Source organism: Fragaria vesca, linkage group LG6, assembly GCF_000184155.1.
Source record: "Fragaria vesca subsp. vesca linkage group LG6, FraVesHawaii_1.0, whole genome shotgun sequence".
NCBI classification, from domain to species: Eukaryota; Viridiplantae; Streptophyta; class Magnoliopsida; order Rosales; family Rosaceae; genus Fragaria; species Fragaria vesca.
In genome coordinates, this window is record NC_020496.1 from 31,863,583 (window position 1) to 31,880,596 (window position 17,014).

General features: G+C 37.6%; 2 protein-coding genes across 2 annotated transcripts; both read left to right on the top strand.

Moving 5' to 3' along the window:
* Positions 1-6,231: 6,231 nt before the first annotated feature.
* Positions 6,232-8,022, top strand: LOC101292726 (aquaporin NIP2-1-like). Its single transcript, XM_004304256.1, has 5 exons — positions 6,232-6,365; positions 6,510-6,734; positions 6,922-7,116; positions 7,229-7,290; positions 7,374-8,022. The coding sequence occupies exons 1-5, from the start codon at positions 6,288-6,290 to the stop codon at positions 7,630-7,632; spliced, it is 819 nt and encodes a 272-aa protein (XP_004304304.1). The 5' UTR covers positions 6,232-6,287; the 3' UTR covers positions 7,633-8,022.
* Positions 8,023-11,477: 3,455 nt separating this feature from the next.
* LOC101297574 (aquaporin NIP2-1-like) lies at positions 11,478-12,973 on the top strand. The gene is made up of 5 exons (XM_004306095.1): positions 11,478-11,582; positions 11,694-11,918; positions 12,296-12,490; positions 12,570-12,631; positions 12,712-12,973. Exons 1-5 carry the CDS (start codon positions 11,478-11,480, stop codon positions 12,971-12,973), a joined length of 849 nt encoding a protein of 282 aa, XP_004306143.1.
* The last annotated feature ends 4,041 nt before the right edge of the window (positions 12,974-17,014 follow it).

Sequence of the window (17,014 nt, forward strand, 5' to 3'; positions counted from 1 at the left end):
GAGAGAGAGAGAGAGCACTTGATGCAGAAACGAAACGATCCAAATATTTCCAAGGCTTATAGATATGCTTCTAGGCTACTATATATGACTGGCATTTTTATAGCCAAAGAAAAGGTGTTCAAGGGTCAAATACTGTTTTGGTTTTAAGTTAACATACGGAGATTTATTAGATTTTTTCTAAAATAAAATTATTAAACAACTCGCACAGTTTACATATATATATACTGAACTGACCTCAAAATTGTCGATTAAGTTATTTAACCAACAAGTTCATGGCTCACCAACACTGACGGTGAATTAATTTCTCATGTTCACGACAACGGACAGGCCAAAGACATTTTGAAAACTGTTGCCTGTGTAACAGTGACAGAGAACAATATGTTATTTAAGAATGAAGGGCCAGACTGAGTTAAGTAGTGATAATTACCAAAACAACAAAACAGATAGTGAAGCAAAGAGAGAAGACCCCCACAGATTTAAAAAGGAGCATGTGATGCATGGTCTACATGTTTTGGCCCCCTTTATTATTATACACAAATTTGTAAGGTGTATTCGGACCTAAAAGAGTGAGTACCTCCATAATCATATAAAGAAGCATATGCTGCATTAGAAACAAATAAGCAGAGTTATATAGACGTTGAAGGTGCATTCAGTCATTTAGATTTCAGACCTAAAAGGAAGTAAAGAGGCCTCTATAGTCTATATTTTTATAAAGATGTTTGGGCGCCGTTATTATTAGGCTATTACACACAAATAAGCAGAGTTATCCTCAAAAACTTGAAAGGTAGCTTCAATCAAACATAAGACGTGTGGTTATTTTTTAATACACAATTATTTTCCCGTAATTTGGGCAGGGAGAATCCGAAGTCTTAGCCTCAAATTGCAAATAAAAATTGTATTAAGGGAAATTATAAACTGTACTCAGAACACCACGTTACATTTGGTCCCCTCTAATACTATTGGTCCAAATGTTTTTATCTTATTTCTGATTGGTCTATTTATTTACCTCTACTTTTTTTTCCACCCCCATGTTAGTCCCTACAAGAAATGAAGTTATATGATTGGCTAGGAACACCACCTGACAGTGCCACGTGGTGTTCTGGGTACTCTTGTATTAGACTAACGTCAAGGAAAGTCAGAGTTTATATTCATAAGTTTTGAAAAAGAATTAAAACCCTAAGAATAAAATTTAACTGTGGTGTGGAGCTACATTTAAACTTCACCATTGTAGTAACTTAACCATGGAATGATGGAAATCACTGAATTCTAATCGAATAGGTAAAAATCAAAACCCTAAATAGCCTCAATCATGAGACATTTGAAATTTCCCAAAATATCTGAAAGTCTAAGTACTAAGCATCTTATCGAAATTTCCATATGAAACTTTGTCACGGAAGTCTCAAGTGAGGTGCGCTCCTTAAAGCTTGTCAAAAGGGTGTGACTAGATAACACCAATCCATTGATTAGCAAAAGTTAAAATCAGGGTTTCTCATCCACCATAATGAAAGAGTAATACCCACTAGACAAAGATCCCCAGTCATATAATAAGGCAAAGAAGGAAAGCATGGTCAATTATAGCAGTAATATAATGATAATCAAAATGTTGGAGCAACTAAACGGTTAGGCATTGAGTAGTCCACCGAAACATGCATGTCATGGACAAAGGAGGCGGTGCTGGTTTTGCAACCGCAGCTGCGGCGGTCATGTTGTCGCCTCCTCTTGCTAGCTAGCTACATCATCTAAGTTGTCGTCGTCATGTTTCGAATTCGAAGAGGAATTCTTTTGCATGATAGCTAGGAGCGAGGAAAGCCCATCACGTACGATTCTTAAGCCTCCATATATTGTTCTGCAGACCCGGACAACTAAATCCACATGCAAATGACGTATTTGACAGAGACAAGAGAGGAAGAATTGGAGAAACAGTACGTACTGTGATGGCTCAACTGGAAAAGGGAATGTAAAAACAGAAAGAAATCGCTGGGAGATCGCTGATGTGTTGCGTGGTTAGTTTGAAGCTAGACTACCTGTGAAGTATATCCAAAAGCTAAAACTTGCTGTTGCTACATTTTCTAGGTTGATGATGTTGAATTAGTCAGGCTAGCTCGATTGAATGCAAGTTTAAAGTTTAAACATGATAAGGATGTAGACTGTGATGTAACTATATATGTAAATTAAAACCGTATACGAGAGTGCATGTTTCGGCCTCTATCTTCTTCCTAAAGCTTAACGTGATTCATCATATATATCAATCACATCAGTAGTGATGGGTTTAGTCTGTAGTTGGTGCGAGACGACGAGCGACGTGTACGATGAGAGAACGATCCTATCCTCCCAGAAGGAACAAACAGAACCAAGAATTATTGCAGAGCTGGTTTCAATAACGATTTGTGTAAGAGACGGTTTGCGTACCCAAACTAATGGTTTCGAGCCAAACAATTTGTAACTTGTGTGGCTTGTGGCTAGTACTGGATCAATACGTACGTGAAAGGTGTTACGTTAAACATCCTAGAGTGTGATTGATGGATCTGGCTCCTCTAAAGTGAGCAAGTCATAAAGTTCGTGAAGTTCATAAAATCTTAAGCCTCTATATAATCTAAAGGCTCAAAACTATCCAACATCAATAAATAGAATATTTCTAATTTTTTTTCCGCATTGAGGTTAATTATTGACTCTCTTTTTTCTTTTTTCCCTATTTATTTATTCAACCTTCATCGATCCTTGTTCTTGCTTCTATGAAACATATATGTGCTTCCATAATTTCTCAGAAAATCTTCTGAAGATTCATGTGACATGAGTGCTAGCTCTCAGTCCTTCATACTCCACATATATAATATTATTGCAGTTCTTGAACAATTGGGATTACTCCAACATATTTATAAACCAAAATCTAGGAAAAATTTCGGGAACCGATCGATGCATCTATGATAATCAATAGAGGATGAATTACAAAGCCTATAATTAATGGAAGAGGGACTTGATCCTAGTTAGTCTGCAATGATTTAATTTGAGGGTTGCTACAAGACTTTGGAGTTAAGGCAACTTCTAGCCTAGGGTTTATGCAGCAATTGTAGATCAGATTTTTACCTTTTTGTTTCCGCTTTATTCGTCATGGCACTCGATCATCTCAATTTCTTATCAAACCTGTTTTCTTATTTCCTACCTGCTAGGTTTCATGAAGACGGGCAACAATTTTATTTTCTTTCATTTTGTTGATAGGGAAAAGAATAAAAATCATATATAAATTCATAAATAATCTAAACACTACATATTTTTAACTTAGATATTTTTGAGTCTTTGGATTATATAGAGGCTTGAGATTTTATGAACTTCACGAACTTTATAACTTGCTCACTTTAGAGGAGCCGGATCCGTGATTTGTATGTTATGAATAAATGACACTCGACAGCACAAGTTTCCTCCTTCCATCTGCACGCTCTCTTTCTGCTAATCATATATCCAAACTTGCAACCATTCGTGACTTGAATATCTGCAAGCAGGAAAGTTGAGCTGCAGACCGAAGGAGGAAAGATGAGCTCTTACGAATTAAGCTGATCTAATGACCGGTACTATGTGAATGGAAGCTCTACATCATGTCGATTAAGGAGTCCGTAATAGAGACAATCCCCAAAATTAACACAAATTAGAGGCCCATTAAAGTATCGAAGTGGCTTGGATTAATGCATACGCATTTCAAAAATGGCCACGTGACTAAGATAATTTTTTAAAGTAATATATCATTTCGTCTAATAACACATTAGTCTCCTAATTTAAAAATGAGTACCTACTTAATATAATTTTTTTAAGATTACCACAGGAAACAATACCGACAACATTAAGTCATTAAGAAAAACCTCAAAATTGTCTTTTTGTTTTGGAGCAATATGATCAGTCGACTGAATCCTTTGGAGGTCGTACATGTTGGTATTGTAAGAACAAGAATATTGATCAAGTGGATCAACCCATAAGATTTAGAAAATTACTAATTGTACTGTCAAATATGCTCTACCACTTGCCCTGTTTCGAGATGGGAGCACATCACCTGTGCCAATTTCCCCTATGCCTATGCCTAATATGTGCCTTCAAATAGAGAACTCACACTCAAAACAACTTAACAGAGTCCAAATCCGTTAACATTGATTAATTTTAGTTTTATTTTATTTTTTACTCAAAGAATAAAAACAAAACCCCATTCAACTTCTTCTTCATCGTCTTTCTATTTACTTCTTTCTCCCGATCTTCTGTCATCCTTTTACTTCACCACTATTCTTCCCCTTTTTCTCTTCTCTTGCTAAAGCAATTTTTTCATTTAATAAAAACAATCTATATTTGCAAATCAGCCGAATGCTCAGATTCACATCTTGCTCAATCGAGTTGGCGGTCTTGATCGAATTCAAGCTTTCAATGTCGACACCCACATGGTTATCATTCGGGCCGTCGTAGGGTAAATCGAGCCGGGTATCAACTTTGACGGCGACAACTTAGTCTTCATCTTCAGGGAGGAGTGAGGCCAACGACGGCGGAGGAAGAAGAAGAGTGAGAGGAGAGAGAAAACAAGAAGCTTTATTGGGTTCATGATATATATGGCATAAATTTATTAAGTTTTAATTTTTTTATTGATGGCAATTTGATGACTGGGTTCATGAGATGCATAATCTGCATCTCTTTTCTTTTGTTTATTTCCTGATGAACGAAACGACGAAGGAAAATATGGGGTTGAGTCCAAGATGGGGTTGAGGTTTTGATATTTGTATTCTGGATAGTGATGAGGGTTTGAAGCTTTGAAGCTTTGGTTTAAGGTTGCAGTTTCGGAGTGTTGCTGAGGGTTGCATTTTTTGGTTAAATGAAAATATTTTCACGTTAACTAACTCTGTTAAGTTATCTTGAGTGAAATTCTATGTGTCAGGTTTCTATTTGTGGCACATATTCTATTTGAGGCACATATTGGGTATAGGGGATTTGGGCACGGGTGATGTGCTCCCGTTTGGAGATATGCATCAATATATTCGCTATTGTCGTCGTGGCTCGTGAGCAAAAATATAGTTTCCGACTGCGAGATATGACTAAATTGATTGAAAATTCTTGCATGCATGATGACGTATGTTTACACGATCTAATTTTAATCGTTTATAATAATTCATATATTTAATTATCATGTTTTTATATTATTTTTTTAATCCTGATCATCTATATATGTATGTGAAGATATACATCGTGTACTGAAGATGTTCTCCCAAATTGATAACTCGATTGCAGATTTCTTTCATTTTTCACTCTTTTGTGCTGCTAAAGTGCTAACACCTTTTGCCTCATATAAATGACTAGCAATTAGCCAATATGAAGACAGTAGCTAGTCACCACTTTATCAAATCTTTTCACAAATAAGTATTTACATGTCTTAATTAGTTACTACATTGATGAAATTCAAAGTTCAAATTTCTCATTTTCAAGAAAAATAAACAAAAGCTAGTCCAGAATGACAGCAATATATTGATCAGATCATAAGTTGTATGTTGTATCCGAGCTAATTAAACTGGATGGTAGGCGAGGTATCACCGTTACCATGTTCTTTGTAGTTAAGTAATCGTAGTCACAATTGCTTGTTGCTAGCTAGAGTTGGCATAATCTGCCGACCTTTCTATAAAGAAAGAACATTAAGATGCATTATCACAAACTAAAAACTAAAAACCTCTAAGAATTTTCATTCACTGAAAATCATCTAATTATTGTTTTAATCTTCAAGTAGCAAGTAAACTAATGCTCTCCCTATTTATAATCCAATATTTCATGTATCAAACGTCCCGGTCTACACCAACTAGGCAACTACTAGCCAACTAGGGTTCACCTGCAACCTTGGCACTTCACTAGCTCTATTTACTATATAATTGTGTTCACATGGTCACTTAATGACCAAAGAAATCATGGCTAATAACCATTTGATGTAAATCTAAGGGTGGGAAGTATCATTTTAAAGTTAAGTTGTTTTGTTTTCCACTTTTATATTTACATTCAACGGTGAGTGACCATGTTTATTTGGTCATTAGATACGTTTTTTTTTTTTAAAAAAATTTATTAATAACTCACACATTTTACATATGTCTAGTGAGGTTTGAACCTATGACCTCAAAATTGTTAGTTAAACACTTTAACCAATCAAGCCACGGCTCACCGACAGCATGTGGACACTACTAATTTACTATATATATCCTTCATTTGTTCCCGTTAATTATCTACACCAAACTTACAAACAATATTATTCCAAGTATCTAGGGTTGCTAGAGAAACGAGAAATGGCAAGAACAGAGCTAGTTTCAGTAGAGAACCCAATAGTTGAACATCCATTTTACCCCCCTGGGTTTTTGAAAAAGGTAAGCTGTATGTTCATAGGTATTTTACATTCAGTAGAGATATAGCAACAAATATATACGTGTAGTACTATCAAATACATATCGATGTACATGTATAGTAAGGTATCTCAGCCAATAACTATGTGGGCAAATATGTATATATAGGTGGTGGCAGAGATAATAGCTACGTTTCTGCTGGTGTTTGTGACATGTGGTTCGGCTGCTCTCTCTGCCAGTGATGAACGCAAAGTCTCAAAGCTTGGAGCTTCAATGACCGGAGGGCTTATAGTGACGGTGATGATCTACGCAGTCGGGCACATCTCTGGGGCACACATGAACCCGGCCGTCACTCTTGCTTTCGCTACTTTTAGACATTTTCCATGGAAACAGGTAAACCCTAGCTATCTCAGAACCCGCCCCCTATGCTGCAGTTCTGTATTAATGCATTGACACTCGATCTGGAGTCTGGGCTACATTTTAAGTCGATCACACACCTACTCTTACCATCAGAATGTGTCTTAAGATTCATTCATCAAAGACTGATTCATTCACCAAAGCTTCTTTCTTGTCATTTCAGGTGCCAGTTTATGCATTAGCACAACTAATTGGATCAATATCAGCCTCATTTGCTGTGTCTGCATTACTGCACCCCATTAAGCATGTGGGAACTACATCACCTTCTGGATCAGAGCTTCAAGCTCTGGTCACAGAGATAATCGTGACATTTTCTATGATGTTCATCACTTCAGCAGTTGCCACCGATACTAAAGCTGTAAATAGTGCCCTAACTCGACCACATACTTCATTTTTAACCTTCAATTTGTCTGCCATGCATGAACTGATTATTCCAAATCTGATAGTTACAATTCAACGTTGACATGCAGATAGGAGAGCTAGCAGGTATAGCAGTTGGGTCTGCAGTATGCATAACATCCATCTTTGCTGGGTAAGCAACCGTTCTTGACAGCACTTAATCTGTTCGTTATTACGTCATAAACTAATGAAAGAGGTTTGGAGTGATATGTTCAGACCAATATCAGGTGGATCTATGAATCCAGCCAGGACAATCGGACCAGCGCTTGCTAGTGCATACTACAACGGGATATGGATCTACATGGTCGGACCGGTGATCGGAGCACTACTAGGGGCATGGTCTTACAGCTTCATTCGGGTGAATGACAAGCCTGTTCAGGCCAGTCCACCACGTTCACTTTCACTCCAGCTTCGTCGAATAAAGAGCGATGTGCAGGCTGCTTCCATCTGCAAAGATCCTCTAGATTTTGCTTGAAATTAATTTGCAACTCTATATATGCAGGAAGAAAATGATTCTAGGCCTCAAATCTATGTGGCATGTTAAATAACTTAGAACTAGTTTGGTATTGTTGTGACTTTAAAAATAAAAAAAAAATAAAAAAAAAAAACTGTTGTTGTTGTACTATGAAAATAATCAGCTGTGAATAAAAACAGTTTTTTGTTTGGTAAAAATTAGTTTTAAAAATGCTGCCAAGATAAAATTTATTAATTTTTAGTGTTTTTAGTGACAACTGCCAGTACCTGTAATTTTAAAATAAAAAAAACTGTTTTATTTTCATTTACCAAACACTATAAAATCTAAAAGTTTGGATATAAACTGTTTTTTTTAAAACGATTTTTTTAATATTGTTTACACCCAAATTAATATTTTACTGGATAGTATTTCTCTACGTGAGTATTAGTTAAATTCAAGGTCCACACCGGTGAGCATGAAATATTCAGTGTACAAGTGATGGCCCGCCAACAAAATTAGGTGAGCTGGGTAAGAGTTCACATGCGAAAAGGACTTCACATGCGACAAGAAATGGACCGACTTCACGTAGAAGATTGAGCGAGGCGAGATGCCTTCGCGCGGGAGACTTCTCTAGAAAGCAAGAAGAGAATTCGCATGCAAAGGAGACTAGATGAGGCAAGCTCCGCATCCGCATGGTTGTTTGATTGGATAAAGAAGCAATTATATTTAATTGCATAGAGGGCTGTACGTGTGCGGCTCGCCAGGCGAGGAGATTGCTTGCGAGGACAAGTAGTTCGCATAAGAAGAGGCGGACTCCGCCTACAATACCTCAAATGGATAAGAAAGCAATATATATCCTTAGTTAAGCATGATTGCATGGGAGGGGTTCATTAAGGATCCTTATCTTTATTCAAGCATGTTTGCATGGGGAGCTTACGTCCATATCCACGAAGGTGTTGTAGAGAGCAACTACTGTTCCTACATTACATCTATGTTCAAGAGTTGCTGCCTTTGGAATCATAATTAGTCACGTCACCTAAAAACTCAACGTCAAGACTTCTACAAGTCTTTGACATGCTTTAGACCTGTGACCCTAAATAGCTATATATAAGAGAGTTCAAGGATCTGATTTAGGGACACTCAACAACTCTACAAAATACAAAATTACCTTCAACACAGTTGAACTTCCAGACGCTCCCCAGAGCTTTGCTTTCATTTCCCTGTACGCTCTTCGGAGCTTTGTCTTTTTTCCGCTCTTTTCCAATTGAAGCTCTGCTCGACTCTACGTCGAGTATCGATATTGTGACGCTCAGGCGGACTACTGTAAGTCCTTGCCCAATACGCAAGGCGAATCTGAAGAACCCTGCGGTGGAGTTGGTGCTCTCTCCATCCTCAGTCGCTTGATTAGAAGCAGAAGGCTAAGCGCACCCCGCTACTACAACCACTACATTCTGCGTCCGCGCGGTGGCACGCCCGTAACGACTAAAAGAGACTTTGCACACCCAGACTTACTGGTGTGGCCAAAACAAATATTGAAGCTGTACCAAACTAGGCACTCACATATTAAAAATCTTATATCATGTAATACTTAAGTATAAAGACCATCTTACCATTTCAAACAATGACACTGACAAATCAAACTATTTTAGCTTTCCTTCTTCTAAATATCTAATTAAATAAAACAAATATAACACCAAAATAACATTATATATTTATAGTACATGTATATTATATAAATAATATGTATGTAAATCATTTAGAGAAATTATTTATATATAAATTATTTGTTGGACGAATTATAGATAATTTTGACGAATTGTATATGAATTATCTAAATTATATATAATATTTGTTTCCATTATCTAATAAAGTACATTAATATCATTGATTCACTCATTAAAATGTAGGAGATAGAAATGGTAAAATTGGTAATGCAATGTCTTGATTTGGCAAAATATATTATGTGGAATCGAAAATAAATATTTTTATTTATTTGCATGGCATAACACATAAGACTAATACCACAAATTTTAGGACTTATTAAAGCCCTCTAGCACTACCATATGCAGAATATCAATCAAACGCTCAGATCAGTCAATATAGACTCAATTTGACTTTCATTTATGCATGTTTATAGTTCATGGTACGTATCTTATTTTCTCTTAGCTAGACAATAGTTAATTCCGTGGTCGAGCCTCTACCAACTAATTCATGGTCGTCTTGCTTAGAATTCTCGCGTGCATGATAGGCGTGCTAAGAAGAAAATTAACCCATCACGATCAGAGCTAACTCTTTCGCTCGGCCACAGATAAAGCTCTAATCACATGAGCCAAAATTTAATTCTGAGAGAGACCGAGAGTCCAATACTTCCAAAAAGAAAAGAAAAGAAAGAAAAAAAAAAAAAGTACTCTGTCTCGTTACAAAGTTGATGATGATATATAAATGTGGGATAATTAAGCAATTGAGTTGCAGCTTCATTTGCTTGGTTGAAATGGAATCGGTATCCTGTGTTGCACGTAACAACACCCAGCAATGTCCAAACTTCTGTCAACATTATCTAGTTATGTTTTGATGATACTGTTCATGTTCTAATTCCTCTTGCTCCGCCAAACAAGGATCCACACGTACGTATTATCACTCACTAATCTATTCCCTGTCTTATTGAATTATAATCTTCTGTTTGGATTTTGTGATTAATTTTTATTTTTTTTTAAGTTTGGAACCCAGCTCGCTGGGAGGCTCAGCTTAGCTGGATTTTGTGATTGATTGTTATGAGTATCACCTCTAAAGGAGTTGGACAATCATTAAATCTTTTCTATACAACTATTACGTTATAGTATGAGAACTATATGCTCGTCGAATCAATCCTTGTACATAACTTTTGAAAAGGAGTTGATGATTACTTTCTATTCGATTTGATAACCTCTGCCTACTTCATAGTCTGAGACTTAAGAGTCTATGTTGTCTAAGGTGTTTTCATGTAAACAAGAAAAAAGAAAAAAACAAACAAACAATGAAAACTATTTGGTAGGTTGAAAGTCTGAGATTTCTATGCAATCTTACCTATCTAATTACTTTACTTCCATATAAGTCCGGCAGAGACGCGGGAGGTGCAGAGCCTCCGGCAGGAGCGATTATGTGGGCTCTTTTGGAGATAATAAGACGATATTCTTGACCTGTCCATGATTGAGGCCATTGCTCAAAACACCTAATGATCGATCCAAAAGAGGAGTAATGATGATGACAATGGGCAGGTAAGCTTGACAGAAAAGATCCTAGTCTCTTTGCACGACTGAAGAGTATACTTGTTTATATACCTCCTAGCGAAGTTAGGTTTTTCCGGTCCCATTGTTTACTACATTTTAGTTATCATCACCAGAATGTAATCATTTCCTGGCTAACTACCATTGGCAAACGATATTACCTAGCTATTTTCAAAATAAACAAAGCAAGACTTCCCCGAGATCTTTTTTCAAGCAACTAATCAACCATTTTAAAACTAATGAAGTAGATTCTATTCTATCGCTTTCAATTTCCAGTCATATTTTCCTTGTCTTTATAAAGTATCTAACCAAGACCACTCCGATCCCCACTTTGCCACCAAAAAGGTTGGAACCTTCTCTTTTATGTGAACTGTTAGCGCCACTGTCATCAAACACCATCCTAGCTTTGAGAGCCCTCCAACATCTTTGACGATTGAAATTGAAATCTGAACTACCATGTTGGAGAGCAAAGACTACTTCCGCTAGGCAGCTGCAACTTTCCACGTTTCGACCGTATATATATACTACTTACATCCTTCATTCCTTTCCATCAACACCATTCCAGAATATTGCAGGTTCTCTCTAACCAATTGTATAGCATTAATGGCCACAAAAGAGCCTACAGAACTCAGAAACGAGACAAACGAGTTCGACTTCCAGAAATCATCAGTATTTGAACAGCATTACCCTCCTGGCTTTTTGAAAAAGGTAAGCTGTATAATTTTATCTTGAGATTGTAGTTAATTTGTACATTCTTTAGTCTATGCGTGTAGAAGTAACACGTACAAATTTTTCTTCTTGTTTTTGTATGCAACATAGGTGGTGGCAGAGATTATAGCAACGTTTCTGTTGGTGTTTGTGACATGTGGTTCAGCTGCTCTTTCAGCTAGCGATGAACACAAGGTCTCAAAGCTTGGAGCTTCCATAGTCGGAGGGCTCATAGTAACGGCCATGATCTATGCCGTTGGCCACATCTCCGGCGCACACATGAACCCGGCTGTCACTCTAGCTTTTGCTGCGGTGAGGCATTTTCCATGGAAACAGGTACACAGCTAGCTTTCTTTCATTCTGAGATTCCTATGCTTCAAACGAATGGTTGGTACAATGTTTTATTTTTTTGGATTGAATTTGTGTGCATTGTGGACAAAACAAATAGACGATCCAATTGATGGCCATCTACATGCAATACACACTTCTGGAGACCATGACACCCACATGAGAGGTGCTTATGGGGTCAGTCCAGGGGCATCATATGGGATCATTAATTTCCCTCCACACAAACAAAAGGACATAAGAAAACACTAATATTATTGTACTGAAATTTATCTTTCATATTGGTATCGATTTATCAGAGGTTAACTTTTGGCTTAGCAGAACACTACATTATTTGGATTCTCTATACAAGCCTTATTTTCTTTCAGGTACCAATTTATGCAGTAGCACAACTAACAGGATCAATATCAGCCTCTTTTACTCTGTCTATGCTATTGCATCCCATTAAGCATGTGGGAACTACATCACCTTCTGGATCAGATATTCAAGCACTAATCATAGAGATAGTCATGACATTTTCCATGATGTTCATCACTTCTGCCGTCGCCACAGATACTAAAGCTGTACAGCATTTTTCTCCCTAGCTAATTTCTTTTGCCATGGACTTTCACTTGTTCTCTAACATTTCTAGGTTGACAACAGATTGGGGAGCTAGCAGGTATAGCAGTTGGCTCTGCAGTATGCATAACATCAATTTTTGCAGGGTAAGCAGATCCAGCTCTTAAGTTCATTATAATTTTGATGTTAAAACTCGCGAGGAAACTAACCTAGTGAATATAACCAGACCAATATCAGGTGGCTCCATGAACCCAGCCAGAACACTAGGACCTGCACTTGCTAGTTCATACTACAAGGGAATTTGGGTCTATGTGGTTGGACCTGTTATAGGAACCCTACTAGGGGCATGGAGTTACAACTTCATTCGGGTCACTGACAAGCCGATCCAGGCCATATCACCGCGCTCGTTTTCATTCAAGCTAAGGAGAATGAAAAGCGACAATGATAGGCAGGTTGTTACCTGCACAGACCCTCTCGATTCAGCTTGAATTTATGCATTTAGATCGGTATCCACGTTATGTCTAAGAATCAAATGCACAATGTTAGGGGTGTGTATTAGTAGTGTGCTCTATGTAATTGGTTTACTGGTGTGCTCTATGTACTATGGTTAAGCAGGTCATGAAAAAAAAAAATGAAGAAAGAACTTACTTTGGCTAGGAATTTCAGAATACAAAATTAGTAGTGTGCTCTTTAACGGTTGTAGGTCTGTTTCACTTGGCCGGAAGAAAACGGTTTCTTCTCTTTTACATGTCCAAAACTCTATAGCTAGCTAATAGAGTTTCCTCACTAGTTTCTTCTCCCTCTTACCTAGTGTGATGATCAGATTTTTCATGACTGAATAGGTCGGCATTTGAGTCCATCGCTTGTTCTGTTTGTTTACTCCATTGATTTACAGCAGCAAACAAATGGAATAAGCGACGGACTCCAATCGCCCACCTATTTCTATAGTCATTTTCTTTGATTCTTGAAGCTCGCTAGCACTTAAACCAGGTTAACCAATTATTTCACATCTTTCTGCAAATCTATAACTTCGTCTGCAAATATTAGCACTATTTGAAAACTGAGAGGATCCTGCAGCCATCTCATTACTATCTCTCATGTTACTCCTAATCTAACAAATGCTACAATATTCATGCAACAACTTAATTTTTATAGGGATTCAGTCATCTGAGTTGTAATCAGTGAAATGATATGTTTCAGCTGTAGGTGATTATCTAAGTGGAATACTTTTGTTCAATAATATTTCTTGAAAGAACTCCAGACTTCAATTAAATCAGTGGTACTTGAGATTGCTTCACATGATCATATTATATTACATCATTTGGATATTCTTCACTTAGATGAATCATGCATATATGCATTGAGTTTAGGTTGGATGTCGCCACTGACTAATTCATATCATGCATATATGCATATATGGCTGCAGCCTGCAGGGTGATGATGATGAAGTTAGAAGAACAGGAATACTGGACTTCGATGAATTGAGTAGTAGTACTAGTAGTGGTAGGTGGTGTATTCACTGAGTTTAAGCAGGTGAATTGGGCCTCGGTTGGCCCATGTTTCTTGGGGGTTGGGTTTCAAGTTCTTAGCATTTGTGTATACATTTCTTGACCCAAAGAGAGCTCTTCAGCAGAAACTGGCATTTTCATGCACAACATGAAACTTCCATCATGAAACCATGTTAGGATGTGCATCCTATTAATGATGAGAAAAAGAGAGGTCAATTCAAACTCAGCCTTTTGTTCTTGATATTATTTCCCCTTTGGCCCTTTTCTATCCTCTAATTTCTAAAGGTAAAAGGTAAAGAGATTCATGATGGATCTGAGTTAAACAGAAACTGGTAACATGGCTGCAGTTGCCCATGATGAGTACAAGTAGGGTATCCCTAGGGCAGTAAGCAGAGGCACATGAACCAAAGCTACTTGGGGGGTCCTAGCCCTCCTCTTGCTCCTGCCGCTGCTGCTGCGGTTGCTGCGGGCCGATATATATGACAAAAGTGCACAACCTGCGCTCCTCCCATCCCTTTCGTTTTCTGGTCCATAGCTCCCATACACACTCGATCACTCTCTCAAATGGCACTGGTTGCATGTTACCTATGTTAATGCTCTCTGCTCCCTCCCGGTGCACACTAGTCCAATTTTTTCAACTGCTTCACCGACATTTCTCCTCCCTAGTTAACCGTCAAGATGTGAAGTCATGAACCACCGAGATCTCGGAGGCATTTCATCTAACACTATCGAGTGTTTAAATAAGTTGTTTAGTAACGCAATATGCATTGTTACATTGTGTATTTGTAACGTCACATGAATGAGAAAATACGAGAGTTTGAGGGCTCAAAATTTAAATGTTTAACAAGTGGAGTTTATGTGTATAATGTTCGATGTATATTATGTTGGTAAATTTTGATTTATTCAACAACCGACCTAGAAAGAAGGTAGGCTAGAATACATGTGAAGCTAACCAAATCAATACAAGCAATTGCTTCTGGTGTATGCAAATATTGACTGTTGAGCGTTGGTTTGCTGTATGGGGAATATGTAGTCACATTCCTCTCTCAAATGGGAAAGATGTTCTCTATTTTTCTACATCAGCTGTTCATATTAGCCAAGTTTGGCAGCGGAAAGTTGGCTATTTTGGCACCAACTTGAGGAATGCAAATTGCAGATTAAAGTTGTTTCATGGTCCACTTATAAAAACTAGTTTGATGATAACCATTACATAAATGGGAAAGGATGAAGCTTACGCAATTTGCAGTATAGAAAACAAAGGAGTCGTGGATTGCACGGTGCATTAGAGAAAGAAGCAAGAAAGGTAATACCTTATTGCACTACTCATGTTCTTTCATGTGAGCATGATCCAACTTCCATATGGAAGATATCATCTGCATATTCAGTTTGGCCCAGCCACTCGACTCTTGTGTTAAAAGTACAATAAACACATCCTCAATCTTTGCTTCATCCTCTGTTACACTTGCTGAATCTTCTTGTTGGTCTTCAAAACATGTTGATTTCTCTCGTGATAGTGTTGTTATCCTAATCACTGATGCGAAGATTCTTTGGCATAACTGCATAAGCATAACTTTGGGTATTTATAAGAGATTTAATTTAGATGACATAAATTATCTTGCCACCACAAAAAAAACACGAGACAATATTTCTTGCCCGGCATATCACAATATACGCAAATGCCAATAAAAAAATAATACACGCGTACGACAATATTTCTTGCCCGGTAGATCACAATATGCGTGATTAAACGGTGTCATATTTCACCATATCACCACGACATGCGTGATTGGATGGTAACGGTGCTTGAGACTTGAGAGAGTTAAATTCAGTTCCACCATTACCATCAGACGACGTAGGATGACTGGTTCAAACTGTTTACAATTTAGAACTTGGTTATATTCTTTGATTTGGTTGTGATCCTCTATGAATCTACTGATCCTTAATCGAAAAACAAACAAAAATGTGTAATTATGCGGTAAGGAACTTGTATAGAAATCCCTTTGCGATTTATATGCTCATCTCCTGATGAACTATAACTTCTAACGCGACACACTCAAAATTGTATTCTATAGTCGTCATTGAAGACAAAAGGGGGTATGTTTCTTTGGCTACAAAAGATGCAGACTATAAATTAATGAGAGGATGCAAGTTACAGTTTCCAAACCAGCCATTGTCTGATTGATAGGAGCATAAAATGCGACAATTTTATAGTTTAACCTTTGCATTTAACTTGGCTATTTTCCTTTAAAAAGATTGTTTTAACTTTGTTATCTTCTTAGGTACTTCGTGGAGCAAGATAATGCAAATATGTGCTCAAGTGATACAAGCAAGGCTTCCAATACGAAGTAGAGATGTCATTGATGGAGATTGATTACTCATATGGTCAAAAATATCAAGGAAAGGCGATGGAACCACTTCACCAAAACAGAAGCTGCAAACACAAAAAGCTGAAAAATGGGTTCTGCTTATTTTCTCCGGTTTTCAAGGCTAATTTCCATACGGTTTCGAGAACGGTTTCACCAAGATGACTGCCCAGATTTGTAGAGGAGCATTTGTAGATCAATTTGGACTCAAGAATCATCCAAATCGGTGATGTCATCTGGGAGTTATGAAGCTCCAAAGTTGGACAGAAAATCAGCAGTTCCGGGAAAGCTGTGCAGCAGTCAAGTTCGAGGCAGTGTTTGGGCTGGATTTTGAGAAGCTTTCTTGGGGGTTTTTTGCACGATTTTGAAGAGTGACATCATTAATATAATTTTCCCAAAAGCCAAGTCCAGATTATATGTGGAAGACATTCAAAAGCTGGCCCAAACATTGATTCTAGTCAAAGAAGGAAACATGGTCTGAAAAGGAAGCTTTGGAGACTTGGAGACTACTTAAGACAGAAACCTAATACCAAAACGAAGCTAAGCCGTCATACAGCAAGAGAGCCTTCACGTTGCTGCATCGCACAAGAATCCATCAAGGGGAAGTCGCCAAGATCATCGTCAACTCCTTCCTTTCACAGTTTTCTTCTTCCCTTTG